Source organism: Diadema antillarum, unplaced genomic scaffold (assembly GCF_040938485.1).
Source record: "Diadema antillarum isolate AM-2024a unplaced genomic scaffold, OU_Dant_1.0 seq00000413_RagTag, whole genome shotgun sequence".
Taxonomy (NCBI): Eukaryota; Metazoa; Echinodermata; class Echinoidea; order Diadematoida; family Diadematidae; genus Diadema; species Diadema antillarum.
In genome coordinates this window covers 1,683,454-1,697,686 of record NW_027271399.1, presented here as the reverse complement: position 1 = coordinate 1,697,686, position 14,233 = coordinate 1,683,454, and the positions used below count along the sequence as shown (strand labels likewise).

At 42.4% G+C, this 14,233-nt stretch overlaps 2 protein-coding genes across 2 annotated transcripts; both read left to right on the top strand.

Moving 5' to 3' along the window:
* The first annotated feature begins 8,320 nt into the window (after positions 1 to 8,320).
* LOC139732321 (uncharacterized) lies at positions 8,321 to 12,217 on the top strand. The gene has a single exon (XM_071643190.1). It carries the CDS (start codon positions 8,321 to 8,323, stop codon positions 12,215 to 12,217), a length of 3,897 nt encoding a protein of 1,298 aa, XP_071499291.1.
* Positions 12,218 to 12,309: 92 nt separating this feature from the next.
* On the top strand, positions 12,310 to 13,986 carry LOC139732320 (uncharacterized). The gene has a single exon (XM_071643189.1). It carries the CDS (start codon positions 12,310 to 12,312, stop codon positions 13,984 to 13,986), a length of 1,677 nt encoding a protein of 558 aa, XP_071499290.1.
* The last annotated feature ends 247 nt before the right edge of the window (positions 13,987 to 14,233 follow it).

Here is a 14,233-nt window from a genome sequence, read left to right as displayed (position 1 = left end):
TAATGCAACACAGTCTGTAGGGCCATGGACGTATGCGTGAACGAGTGCACCATGCCGAGCGCGATACGACTCACGTCGAGCTCCGCATGAGTTACCCAAAGATCTAGATAATAAACGAGTTCGTTAACAGCCTTGTACGAGTTTCAGTCGTAGGAATTGCAACACATTTACCCTCTCCATATTGGCAGTGATTTTGCTCAGTTAATATAATTCGTTTGCCTCCAGAAAAAACAAAAGGAACGGGTGTCGATTCCCATATTTTGCCATATGCAAGTACCTCCTTTAATCTAATGAACATTGCTTTAGATTAATGGTTCAGACCTATTAACCAGATTTCTTTTTGTTTTCATGGGAGATGTGCAAAAAACACAAGAAAGTTCACCTGTTAACAAACATACATCAATAGATTAATAAGACAAGTTTATTCGCAGCCAATTTTATTGATATGCAACATTCATCTCACGAACAGAAAAACGGATTCTTTAATCCCTAATTAAACAATCCCACAGAAAAGGCAAGACATTCTAACAGTTTGCCAGAATAGTACGAAAAGATTTTCACTTTTTTTTTTTCCAGTGAATAGGACCTACTTGGAATTGAGTACTGAAACGGATATTGTACTTTGCCAAATCATTTTCACACGTTGGTAAGAATGTATAAAACCTGAAGTGCGCCGTGATCCAGAATGAATTTTACAACTGTATTTATGAGCCTGTTATGTTGTTGGAAAATATTGTTGCTTATCATGTCATTGTGCTTAGTAGGGGCCAGATATGAAGCCATTAACTTGACAAAGATGGAAAAAAAGGTGAGCAAAATAAATAGAACTATCTCTACGAAAAGGAAGGGCTGAACTCATTCTGATTTCTGCAAATATGAATGCTGTTTGAATGATAATAGAATATACAAAAGAATCTTTAAGAAAAAAAGGCTACAGTTTGTAAACATCTGATAGACCTGGGCTTCAGAAGTGCTCTGATATGTAGGCCTATGTTGCGAGATTTATTGTTAGTAAACTAGTCTGGGTGCCAAAGCCACTTTTTGGGCCTAACCTTGTTTTACCGTCCACCCTATGTTTTTTGATGGTTTTGCCCTATTTCGAGGGTGCTGAATCCAAATCTGGATGATGCAACTCTTGCATCATTGAGGGTTTTGAGATATTCAAGATGGCCGCCAAAATGGCCGCCCAAACCGGAAATTCCCATGTATTTCCTTCTAAATGGCGAGAAATTGAGAACAATTGATGATTTTACCCTATTTCGAGGGTGCTGAATCCAAATCTAGATGATGCAAGTCTTGCATCCTTGAGGATTTTGAGATATTCAAGATGGCCGCCAAAATGGCCGCCCAAACCGGAAATTCCTCTATATTTCCTTTTGAATGATGAGAAATTGAAAACAATTGATGATTTTACCCTATTTCGATGGTGCTGAATCCGAATCTGCATGATGCAACTCTTGCATCCTTGAGGGTTTTGAGATATTCAAGATGGCCGCCAAAGTGGCCGCCGAAATGACCGCCAATTAAAACCAGAAATTCCGACGTATTTCATTCTAAATGGTGAGAAATTGAAAACAATTGATGGTTTTACCCTGTTTGGAGGGTGCTGAATCCGAATCTGGATGATGCATCTCCTGCATCCTTGAGGATTTTGAGATATTCAAGATGGCCACCAAAATGGCCGCCAAAACCGGCAATTCTCACGTATATCATTCTCAATAACGAGAAAATGAAAACAATTGATTGTTCTACTCTATTTTGAGGGTGCTGAATCCAAATCTGGATGATGCAACTCTTGCATCGTTGAGGATTTTGAGATATTCAAGATGGCCGCCAAAATGGCTGCCCAAACCGGAAATTCCTGTGTATTCCCTTCTAAATGGTGAGAAATTGAAAACAATTGATGGTTATACCCTATTTCGAGGGTGCTGAATCCAAATCTGGATGATGCAAGTCTTGCATCCTTGAGGATTTTGAGATATTCAAGATGGCCGCCAAAATGGCCCCCAAAACTGGAAATTCCTATGTATTTCATTTTCAATGGTGAGAAATTGAAAACAATTGATGGTTTTGCCCTATTTCGATGGTGTTGAATCCGAATCTGGATGATGAAACTCTTGCATCCTTCAGGGTTTTGAGATATTCAAGATGGCCGCCAAAGTGGCCGCCGAAATGACCGCCAATTAAAACCAGAAATTCCTATGTATTTCCTTCTAAATGGTAAGAAATTGAAAACAATTGATGGTTTTACCCTGTTTGGAGGGTGCTGAATCCGAATCTGAACGATGCATCTCCTGCATCCTTGAGGATTATGAGATATTCAAGATGGCCACCAAAATGGCCGCCAAAACCGGAAATTCTCACGTATTTCATTCTCAATGGTTCGGAATTGAGAACCATTGATGGTTCTATCCTATTCCGATTTCAAAATGGCCGCAAAACCGGAAATTTCCACGTATTCCAATTTTAATGTTTCGCAATCGAGAACAATTTTATTGATGATTCTACCTTATTTCGATCACTGTGCTGAATGCGAATCTGGACGATACCACCCTTGCATCATTGAGAGTTTGGAGATATTCAAGATAGCCGCCAAAATGCTCGCCAGAATGGTGAGAAATTGGTAACAATTGATGGTTTTACCCTATTTCAGGTTTTCGTCAATGGCAAAATCTAAACCAAATCATAGTCTGCTGATAAACGAACGCATATTGTGCATCCCAGTTTGAGCTTGCTGTACTGTGAAACCAGCTTTACCGGATATCTTGGAGTTTGTAAGATACAGCTGTTCCAGGAATGAATCCTGCTAGACTACAGATGCGGTTGAATGTTAGAAAGATTACACTGTTTCATCTACATATCATGGATATGTTTCGAACACTAACAATCAGTGGACAAGACATACCCATCTCGAACAAAAGTGATAGTGATGTAGAGAAGTTTACTGAGATTCCCAACATTACCTGTTTTAATCCGTGAACAGTTTTAGTCGTTTCATCCATAAACACTCACATTGGTTAATTGGTTTATATTGGTGGTCTTGATGACATTGTTGAAGACAATGTTGGACATTTTTATAGTTCTGCTTCAAATTTTTCTTCAATATGATGTAATATCATATATAATAAATGGGGCGACAAACCTCGTATCTACAAAATGTCACATGTTCAGGAGAGAAAAACAAAAACAAAAACAAAAAACAAACAAACATGGCAGCCAAAGCACTATAACAAATGAGAGGTAAGACAGCTAAGGTTTGGACAGGACATCATTTACTGATTATCTGACTGTTTATTCAAAAAAGTCATTTTCACTAAAATTTCAGAAACAGGTTCTTGTCGCCCAAGCGACGATATTATAATTATATACACACGAGGAGATGGAAATATCACAGGTAACGCGCAGTAAAAAAACAAACAAACAAACGACAACATGTAAGGTAATAGTTGATAGTCCAGTACTTACGAATATCATAATCACGCAGAGTGCTTTTGAAATTCCCCTTATATTGATATCTACTACAGTGGTCATGGATGCAACCATTTCTAGTGACGTTATCAGAATATGCCACAAGTTTCATAAGAGTACGCGGCGAGACTCATAATAATACAAGAAAATTTTCAACACCAAATACCAGCAGGCCATAATTTGATATTACTCTTATAGCCAAAAAGGATTAACTTCACATCAGTCTGCAGAGCTCTTATTGGCTACCACAGGCATTACTTTATAACAATTGTGCAAAAAAAAAAAGAAAATCAGTCTTATCTTTGTGTTTGTACGTTTCAGTGTGATGTCAATATCATTTTTCTTTCAATTACGTGTTAAAGTTCCGTTTGAGACATATCGGAATATCTCAGTATATTACAATACCATTGTGACAGTCATTTTAATTGTTGGCTGATTTGACAAATTTGCTCAACCGAGTTGAATTCAAGAATACGGATTATTGCTTTTAATCCCTCGCTTCACGTTATAGCACAATATTTCACAATTTATAAGAAAATATCAAGGAATTTTCGTTTATACAGGACATTATTTTGTAAATATCTCAAAACCTTCAGCATCCTCGAAATGGGGTGAGACCATCAATTTATTTTCAAATTTTCACCATTTAGAAAAAAATATATTAACATTGGAATATCAATTTCTGCCAATTATTTTGGCGGTCATCTTGGACATCTGAAAACCCTAAGGAATGCAAAAATGGCAACAACAAAATGTCGAGGGTGCTGAATAGGGTCTCAAAAATTTCAATATTGACAGTTATTTTGGCGGTCATCTTGGAATTCTCAAAACCCCCCAAACACAAGAGTTGCATCCACCAGGTTCGGATTCAGCACCCTCAAAATAGGGTAAAACCACCAATTGTTTTCAATTTTACACAATTTAGAACGAATTAGGGGGCCTACATGGGAATTTCCGTTTTTGACGGCCATTTGGGGCTATTTTGGCGGCCATCTTTATCATCTCAAGACCATCAAGGATGCAAGAGCTGTATCCTGCAGCTTCAAATTCAGCAAACTCAAAATAGGGTAAAACCATCAATTTGTTTTCAATTATACACCATTTAGAAGGAAAACGGGATCTACATGTGAGTTTCCATTTTGGGCGGTCATTTTGGTTTCCATCTTTATTATCTCAAAACCCTTAAGGATACAAAAGTTTTATCAAGATTCTGATCCAGCACCCTAGCTCGAACTAGGATAAAACCATCGACAGTTTTTCAATTTCTCACCATTTAGAAGGAAATACAGGGGAATTTTCGGTTTTGGCGGCCATTTTGGCGGCCATCTTGAATATCTCAAAATCCTCAAGGATGCAAGAGTAGCATCAGCCAGATTCGGATTCAGCACCCTCGAAATAGCTTAGAACCATAAATTGTTTTGAACTTCTCACCATTTAGAAGGAAATACATATGAATTTCCGGGTTTTGGCGGCCATTTTGGCGGCCATCTTGAATATCTCAAGATCCTCAAGGATGAAAGAGTCGCATCAGCCAGATTTAGATTCAGCACCCTCGAAATTGGGTAAAACCATCAATTGTTTTCAATTTCTCACCATTTAGAAGGAAATACATGGGTATTTCCGGTTTGGGTGGCCATTTTGGTGGCCATCTTGAATATCTCAAAACCCTCAAGGATGCAAGAGTTGCATCATCCTGATTTGGATTCACCACTGTCGAAACAGCTTCGAACTATCAATTGTTTTCAATTTCTCACCATTAAGAAGGAAATACATATGAATTTCCGGTTTGGGCGGCCATTTTGGCGGCCATCTTGAATATCTCAAAATCTTCAAGGATGCAAGAGTAGCATCAGCCAGATTCGGATTCAGCACCCTCGAAATAGCTTAGAACCATCAATTGTTTTGAACTTCTCACCATTTAGAAGGAAATACATAGGAATTTCCGGGTTTTGGCGACCATTTTGGCAGCCATCTTGAATATCTCAAGATCCTCAAGGATGCAAGAGTCGCATCAGCCAGATTTGGATTCAGCACCCTCGAAATTGGGTAAAACCATCAATTGTTTTCAATTTCTCACCATTTAGAAGGAAATACATGGGTATTTCCGGTTTGGGCGGCCATTTTGGTGGCCATCTTGAATATCTCAAAACCCTCAAGGATGCAAGAGTTGCATCATGCAGAATCGGATTTAGCAATCCCGAAATAGGGTAAAACCATCAAAAAACATTGGGTGGACGGTAAAACAAGGTTCAGCCTTTGGCACCCAGACTAAACGTTGGGTTGTCTTCAATTAAAGTACGGTTTGCTTAATCTATTCCTGTCAGGTAACTGAAGTTAAAAGGTAAAATTTCCTTCAATACGAGATGAACTTTCAAGTTTTCAATCTCCGTCTATTCGGTCCTTATATGTAACCCTGCAACTCAAAACAAACAAAAAGTCGCCAGACATGAATTTTTAGTTAAGACCATATTCTGAAAGAACAGCCTTTAAGCTTTAAAATGATGTATAACTCAAATCAAATGGACTCTCCTAACCTATCTAACTATTGAAAAGAAAGCACAAACTCAGGAAAAGTGTGAACTGAGAAAAGAGGTTCTGAAGTACAGTGTCACTCTATTCAAGCGCTTAACCTTTACCAAACCGTGCTGGCTGTGCGATGAATGGGATAAAAAAAAACAGGAAGTAAACCACTAGAGTAACAACACTGAAGGTATTATCAGATTACACTGAAATTAAGCATGCCTCATTAACACATTCTGTCCATAATTAATGCCAACTTTCAAAGCAGTAGCGCTATCCTTTCAAAAGTTATTAGAGTTGAAAGTGAAGAGTGTGGACAAGGTTTTTCAGAAATGAAAAAGGGATTCTAAAGACACACCTAATCACACTATTCTCCCAAAAATGTTCGAGATAAACTGCTAAAAAAACACACTTTCCTGCCCGTTTTATGATACCAAATTTTAGCATAATGTAAAAGAAGACCCGCTCTTTCAGAAAATATGAAAAGTCAAGTTCGGCAAGGTTGACCCATTTCACTTATTTTCAGTCCTCACGCAAAATCAGTGTGTGCCACTTTATGTTCGTTTTGAGGTGCACGGTCACATACAACCTTGCGTTTCTGATGATTATTGTTTACTCTCCAAAGGAATGGGGTTACACATAAAAGATAATATTCTATATGGTCGATTGGAATTACGGAACATAATTATGTTATTAGAGTCCACAAAGATTGTCATAGAGACACATACGGAGAAAAAAAAATGTGCTTGTTTGTTTAACCTTGTTTGCTTTGTTACTGTTTTATGTTAAGGTGTTTAACACATAATGTACAAAACTGATCTCGCGGAATAAATTTATTCAAGTGAATAAAACTATATATGTAATGAGTGTTCATTGGAATAGTTCATTAAGCACAACTTCAGTCTGGAAACAAAGACTAGCAATGACATTGAGATGACCTTGAATGCATACAAAGGTAATGATGAGCTGCACTTTGTAATATGTGTGTAAAAAATTTGTGTATACATATGCTGCACATTAATGTTACACATTGTCTTGGACACACACAAGGACAGACACAAAGGGCCAGATGAGGATGATGGCTGCTGTGTCTTCACACCTAAGTTAGTTTGTGGAAGAAAACTTCGTCAGTTTCTTGCATTTTTAATGCCTTTGAGTTGAAGAACCTGCGAAGGAGGCAAAGAGGTTTGTTACTAAGAGTTTACTGTGTTGTTTTATGATGTACTACGTGTATGCAGAAAATGAGATCAGTATTGTTGAACTTGAATCGTGCAACTTTCACAGACAGTAGAAATGTAGTGACTTTCTGGAGAAATGTGTGTACCACACATTGCATGCTCTCTGAATAGGGTCAAATGACAGTTGCTCAGTAACTATTGTGTATATGTAGCATACAGATGCATTGCTAGAACTGAGTACCGAAGTTGTTTTACAGTGCATAAGGCTGCCTGGTTGATTGTAACTGATTGCATACTGTGATTAGTGATATGTTGTTTGGAGACTTTTGTGTGAGATCTTCAGAATACTTACAATAGTTACATGCAAAGAGTAATTGTATTGATGGATCGAAGTATTTGTACTGTAGCGTTAGGCCTAGGGCTACACTAAAGGGTAAAGTAGCTAGTAGAATTTCTACTAGGTTCTGTGTATGATGTGTTATACCTGTATGAATATGAAGAGGCATTCTTAATGATCAATAGCACGGAGAATCTAATTGTTGCTTGCATGAATAGCTCCTGCCAAGGCTTCTGCTTCTGAAGGTTAAGAGAATGATTAGTTACTCAGAAGTGTATGTTTAAGTACTGGCTAATCAAAGGAATATCACATTGCATCAGTATTGCACACAGTGAGAAAGTTATAGGCATAAGTCTACACATACCAGTATCTCAGTATCTGTAAAGAAAGCAGTGTTGAAGGCATTATAGTGTTTCAGTTATGTGTTAATGTTTGCATGGCATAATTCATATGCAATAATTGCAGTTGTTGTGTTTGCCTTTGAAATTCCAGTTTTCACGGAATGTAACACCGAATGAGTACCAAGGTAACAGAGTGTACGAGGAGTACAAACAACAGAAAGAGTGACAGAATAGAAGGAATTGCATACATGCATTGTTACCAGATGGAACGAAGGATAGGGAAAGAAACAGAGAGAGAGAGAGGAAGGTGTTTCTGATTGCGATCCCTAATAAAGTACATTGCGACATTCCCGTAAAAACATTTGTCTGCTTGGAATTCTTGCGATCGACCACTACTACACTTACAGTGAAAACTCTTATCTCAGTGAAAACTGAACAGTGAATACTCTCCCTGCGTCAATTGATATTACGGAGACATGGCTGCGACTGAGAGAGATACAGCAGTACCAGTTGATGAGACTCTTGAGAGAATGGCAGAAGTGCAAGAAGAACGTAACAGACAGCCTACAGAAAGGGGAATACAGTGGAATTTGGATGTGAGAAGGAGAGGCTTTAGGAGTTCTCTAACCAAGTGGAGACGTTCCTGCAGTAAATTGAGAACGCTGTTGCTGGAAGATGATTATGACGAAATCAAACAACATCGTAACACACTGCAGGATTGTATGGATAAATTGATCGATGCACAGGAACTGTATTCAGCCATCTGTACAGAAGACAATGACATACTGGCTCAATTCGATGAGGTCGAGGCAGATCATGCATCTGTTATGAAAGAAACCTTCAACATCCTCAAGAATCTGCGATGTGATACTTCAAGTATGCATTCGGACGCACCTCACGAGAGATCTAGATCTGAAACCGTCCAAGATGTTCAGATGAAAACTTCAGCGCAAGTTGTGCGTGATGATGTGACTCCTCTTACCCCAGAGACCAAGGAGACTCCTTTGTTAGAAATGGAATTGACCAGGAATCTACAGGATACTCTCCATCTTCATCGGCTTCCATTGCCGGAGCCCCCTGTCTTCAATGGAAGGCCGCTAAATTACCCAGCCTGGAAGATGAGCTATAACCTTCTCATCGAACATAGCAAGGTTCCACCCCATGAGAGGTTCTTCTACCTACTTAAATATCTGCGAGATGAACCAAGGGAAATGGTAGAAGGTTATGCCTTAGCAGGAGATGACATGGCCTACAGAGATGCGATAAAATCCCTGGATGAAAGATATGGCAACACATTTGTGATTTCAAATGCCTTCAGGGATCGATTGGACAGTTGGCCCAAGATAGCGCCAAAGGATTCTGCAGGACTGCGAAGGCTCTCTGACTTTCTGCGCCAATGCCACACAGCATCCAAGACGGTACATCATCTGAATCATCTCGACGACGAGAGGGAAAACAGGAAGATCACTTCAAAGCTCCCAGACTGGTTGATAACTCGATGGGGGCGAACTGTAGTCCAATGGAGAAAGGAAACTGGTGCATTCCCTCCATTTGCAGTCTTTGTCAAGTTTGTTGAGGATGAAGCTGCTATTGCTTGCGACCCAGTAGTTTCATTTGGGAGCTTGAGGGACGACAAACTGAGCCATGGAAAGCAGTCCAAAGCAAGATCGATGAACACGATGACTCAAGCTCAATCTGCAAACACGGAAGGTCGTAAATCACCCACCTGTTCATTCTGCGGGGCTGCTCATCACACAGACAAGTGTCAGTCCTTTGCGAAGTTAGATCTTCAGGCAAGGAAGGAATTCATACTAAAGAATGGACTCTGCTACGGCTGTTTGCAGAGAGGACACATGAGCAGGAGTTGTCGACGCAGGCTGAGATGTGCGAATTGCAAAGGGCAACATCCTACGCTGCTTCACGGTGACACCAGACAAACGTTCAGCACTGAGAGCACAAAGACAGAAACACGGGTAGGACCTGACAAAACAACGAGCAACCGGACGGAGCACAGGTCCACAAGCTCCTGTTCAAGAAGTGATCACAGCCACATTTCCAGCTCAATGATTGTTCCTGTCTGGCTGTCCCACAGGAATGATGCAGGAGAGAGATTGACATACGCCTTGCTGGACACACAGTCAGACACGACCTTTCTACTGAAATCCATCAAAGATGAGATGGGGATACATGGTACTGAGGTCAACTTACAGCTATCCACACTGTCAATGAAAAACCAAAGGATAACCAGTGAACGTGTAGAAGGATTGTGTGTACGAGCTCACGATGGCAAGAACAAGATAGCTCTACCACCAACATACACACGTGACATCATGCCTGCAGACCGTTCTCATGTGCCGACTCCCAAGACTGCGAAGTCCATACCCCACCTGTGCAACCTTAGCAGCAAGCTTATGCCTCTCCAAGATTGCGACATAGGCCTCTTGATCGGCTATGATTGCGCAAGAGCGTTGATGCCCAGAGACGTGATTCCTGCACCATGTAACAATGGACCATATGGAATTCGCACGGATCTCGGATGGAGCATCGTGGGAACGATGCGTCCTAACTACATTTGTGAAGATGATGATCACATCGGTACCAGTCACAGATTGATGGCCAGGGAAATCCCAGATAATTTGGTCATAGACAGAAAGGAAGTTTTCCTTTCTGAGAAGACAACAACTAGGGAACAAATCACACCCCATCAAGTAAGGAGCCTTATGGAAGCCGACTTTTCTGATGTGAATGACGAAGGAACAGTGCTCTCACAGAATGACTACAAATTCCTTGATATCTTGGAAAAGGGAATCCACAAGAGTAGCGATGGTCACTATGAGATGCCACTTCCTTTCAAGGACGAGAGGCCTCAGCTTCCAAACAACAAAGCCCAAGCAAGGTCCCGGCTTATTCAACTGGAGAGGAGGTTCAGACACAACATGGAGTATCACAAGAAGTACACTGAAGTTATGGAAACACTCATCAGCAAAGGGTACGCTGAGAGTGTTCCAGTAGGCAATGATGAGAGTACTACGTGGTACATTCCACATCATGGAGTAATACAACCCAACAAGTTGCGGGTTGTATTTGACTGCAGCGCCCAGTACAGGGGACATTCTCTGAACAGTCACCTCCTAACGGGCCCAGATCTCACGAACAAGCTGACGGGAGTTCTTTGTCGCTTTCGACGTGAGAATGTTGCATTCATATGCGACATCAAGGAGATGTTCCACCAATTCAAGGTCAATGAAGAAGACCGAGACTATCTCAGGTTCCTTTGGTGGAAAGGTGGAAACCTTGACGAGGATCCCAGCACATACCGTATGAAGGTACATCTCTTCGGGGCTGGGTCATCACCTGGTTGCGCAAATTTCGGTTTACGAAGATTGGCAACAGATCTTACTCAAGAGTTTGGAGAAGATGTCAAGAATTTCATTCATCATGACTTCTACGTTGATGATGGACTCCAGTCGATGCCCACAGCACAAGAAGTGATTCAGTTGATCACCAAAACCAAGCTGTTGTGCGAGAAGGGAGGTCTGCACTTGCACAAGTTCGTATCCAACAACAGAGAAGTGCTCAATGCTGTGCCTGAGGAGGACAGGGCCAAGAATGTGAGAGAGATCAACCTCCAACATGACGACCTGCCTATTGAGAGAGCCCTTGGCGTACAGTGGTGTGTCGAATCGGACACATTCAACTTCAGAATGACGCTGCAAGACAAGCCTCTCACCCGAAGAGGCGTATTGTCCACGGTCATGTCCATATATGACCCATTGGGACTGATAGCTCCACTCATTTTGCCGGGCAAACGAATTCTACAAGAGCTATGTAGCCTATCAGTCGACTGGGATGACCCCCTTTCTGAGGAACTGAGGACACGATGGGAGAGGTGGAGAAGTGACCTCCTCACACTTCCCACCGTATCGATCAACAGATGCTACAAGCCAGCTGACTTTGGAGAGGTGAAGTTCTCAGAGTATCATCACTTCGCTGACGCCAGCACTAGTGGGTACGGCCAGTGTACGTACTTGAGAGTCGCCAACCCTGAAGGACAAGTGCACTGTTCTCTTGTGATCGGAAAGGCCAGAGTGGCACCATTGAAAATGGTGACTATTCCTCGCTTGGAATTAACAGCTGCCGTTGTTGCGGTCAAGGTCAAGGCCTTCCTGGATACAGAATTGCAACTTGAAGGCGCTACTCACACCTTCTGGACTGACAGCAAGGTGGTTCTCGGCTACATTAACAATGATGAGAAGCGGTTTCATGTCTTCGTAGCAAACAGGGTTCATCAATTCGAAGACATTCATCCACGTCACAGTGGAGACACATCGAATCGAGGGAAAACCCGGCTGATGATGCCTCAAGGGGTTTGACGGTAGCCCAGCTGAAGGATTCTAAGTGGCTACGTGGACCTGACTTCCTGTGGAAGAGTACACTCCCCGCTCAATCTACAGGAGAGAAATTCATGGTACACACTGATGACCCGGAACTGAAGAAGTCACACGTCCATACTTCTCATGTAAGCCCAAGTTTCCTACACTCAAGTAGACTGGACCGATTTTCGACTTGGCACAAGGCCAAAAGAGCAGTTGCCAACTGTATGCTGTTTATCGCTCGACTGAGGCAGCGGTGTGAGGAGAAACGCAACAAGAACCACAACAAACGTTCAGAGGAAGAGGCCATCAATGTAGAACGCCTAAAGATCGCCGAGATAGAGATTGTGAGACTGGTACAGAGGGAAACCTTTCCAGAAGAGATCCAGGCCTTGTCAGTGATAAGCAGAGGAGATGACCTGACTATGAGGCAGAAGACGCGTCAAATGAAAATGACCAGTCGTCTTCGCCAGCTCGACCCCTTCTTAGACGACAGAGGAATCTTGCGCGTTGGAGGACGCATTCGCAAATGCGACGAGCCATACGAGAAGAAACACCCGGTCATTCTTCCTCGTCAACACCACGTGACCGAACTTGTCATTCGTCATTGCCATGAGCAGACTGCACATCAAGGAAGGGGTACAACACTTAATCAGGTCAGGCAAAGCGGGTACTGGATCCTTGGAGGCAGTGGCAGAGTGTCCAAGTACATCCGGTCATGCGTCACCTGTAAAAGACTCCGTGGTCCTGCCTTGACCCAGAAGATGTCTGATCTGCCTCCCGATCGAATTACTCCAGCACCTCCATTCACTTATTGTGGAATGGATTGTTTCGGACCTTGGATGATCAAGGAAGGCAGGAAGGAGCTCAAACGATACGGACTCTTGTTTACGTGCATGGCATCTAGAGCCGTGCATATCGAGACACTCAACGACATGAGCACAGATGCTTTCATCCAGGCGTATCGCCGTTTTGTGTCAATCAGAGGTCCAGTGCGTCAGCTCAGATGTGACAGAGGCACTAATTTCGTTGGGGCTGCGTCTGAATTCCAGAGAGCTGGCAGTGAGATGGACGGGACCAAGGTGAAAGACGTCCTACTGAGAGATGGATGTGACTTTGTTGAGTTCAAATTCAATGTTCCCTCTGCCAGTCACATGGGGGGAGCGTGGGAGAGGTTGATCAGATCTGTCCGCACCGTGCTGGATGGGTTGCTGAACCATGCTGGGTCACAGCTTGACGACGAATCCCTACGCACCTTGATGCACGAAGCCGCTGCAATCGTCAACAGCAGGCCGCTGACAATAGATGATCTAAGTGACCCCGCACATCCCGCACCGCTGACCCCGAACCAGCTCATTACGATGAAGACCAGCGTCATCCTTCCACCACCAGGGTGCTTCCAGCGGGCCGACGTATATTCAAGGAAGCGTTGGAGGAGGGTGCAGCACCTGCTGAATGAGTTTTGGAGCCGGTGGAGGAAGGAGTTCCTGCACAACCTGCAGATTAGGCAGAAATGGACCGTTCCGCAGCGAGACCTAGGAGTCGGAGACGTGGTGGTGGTGAAGGATGACAACGCTCCTCGCAACGCCTGGCCCATGGGTAGAATAGCCGAAACTTATCCTTCAGGCGACAACCATGTTCGAAAGGTAAAGGTCGCGATGGGTGAGCAGAACTTGAATGGACTTGGTAGGCGAACCACTCCATGTTCATATCTTGACCGTCCAGTTCATAAACTAGTCTTGCTCGTCCCCCAGGAAGACCAGGAGTGATTCCCGGACAAGGAGCCAGTGCATAGTTATGCTCTAGATTGTTTCCTGTCAAAGAACCTTAGATAGTTTGAGAACTGTGACATTTAGTCAAGTTGTTTCATGCATGAATGAAAGCGTTTGTTTTGGACTTGTTTATACATTCAAGCACATATAAGTTGAATTTTTGCTAATGAACAATTCAAAGGCTAAGGAGTGAAGAACACTGTTTTATGACGCATTTGAACATTGTCAACTTCAATGCCCAGAA

Coding starts and splice junctions, on each gene's coding strand:
- LOC139732320 (XM_071643189.1), top strand. CDS start 12,310: ATGGTACACACTGATGACCCGGAACTGAAGAAGTCACACGTCCATACT.
- LOC139732321 (XM_071643190.1), top strand. CDS start 8,321: ATGGCTGCGACTGAGAGAGATACAGCAGTACCAGTTGATGAGACTCTT.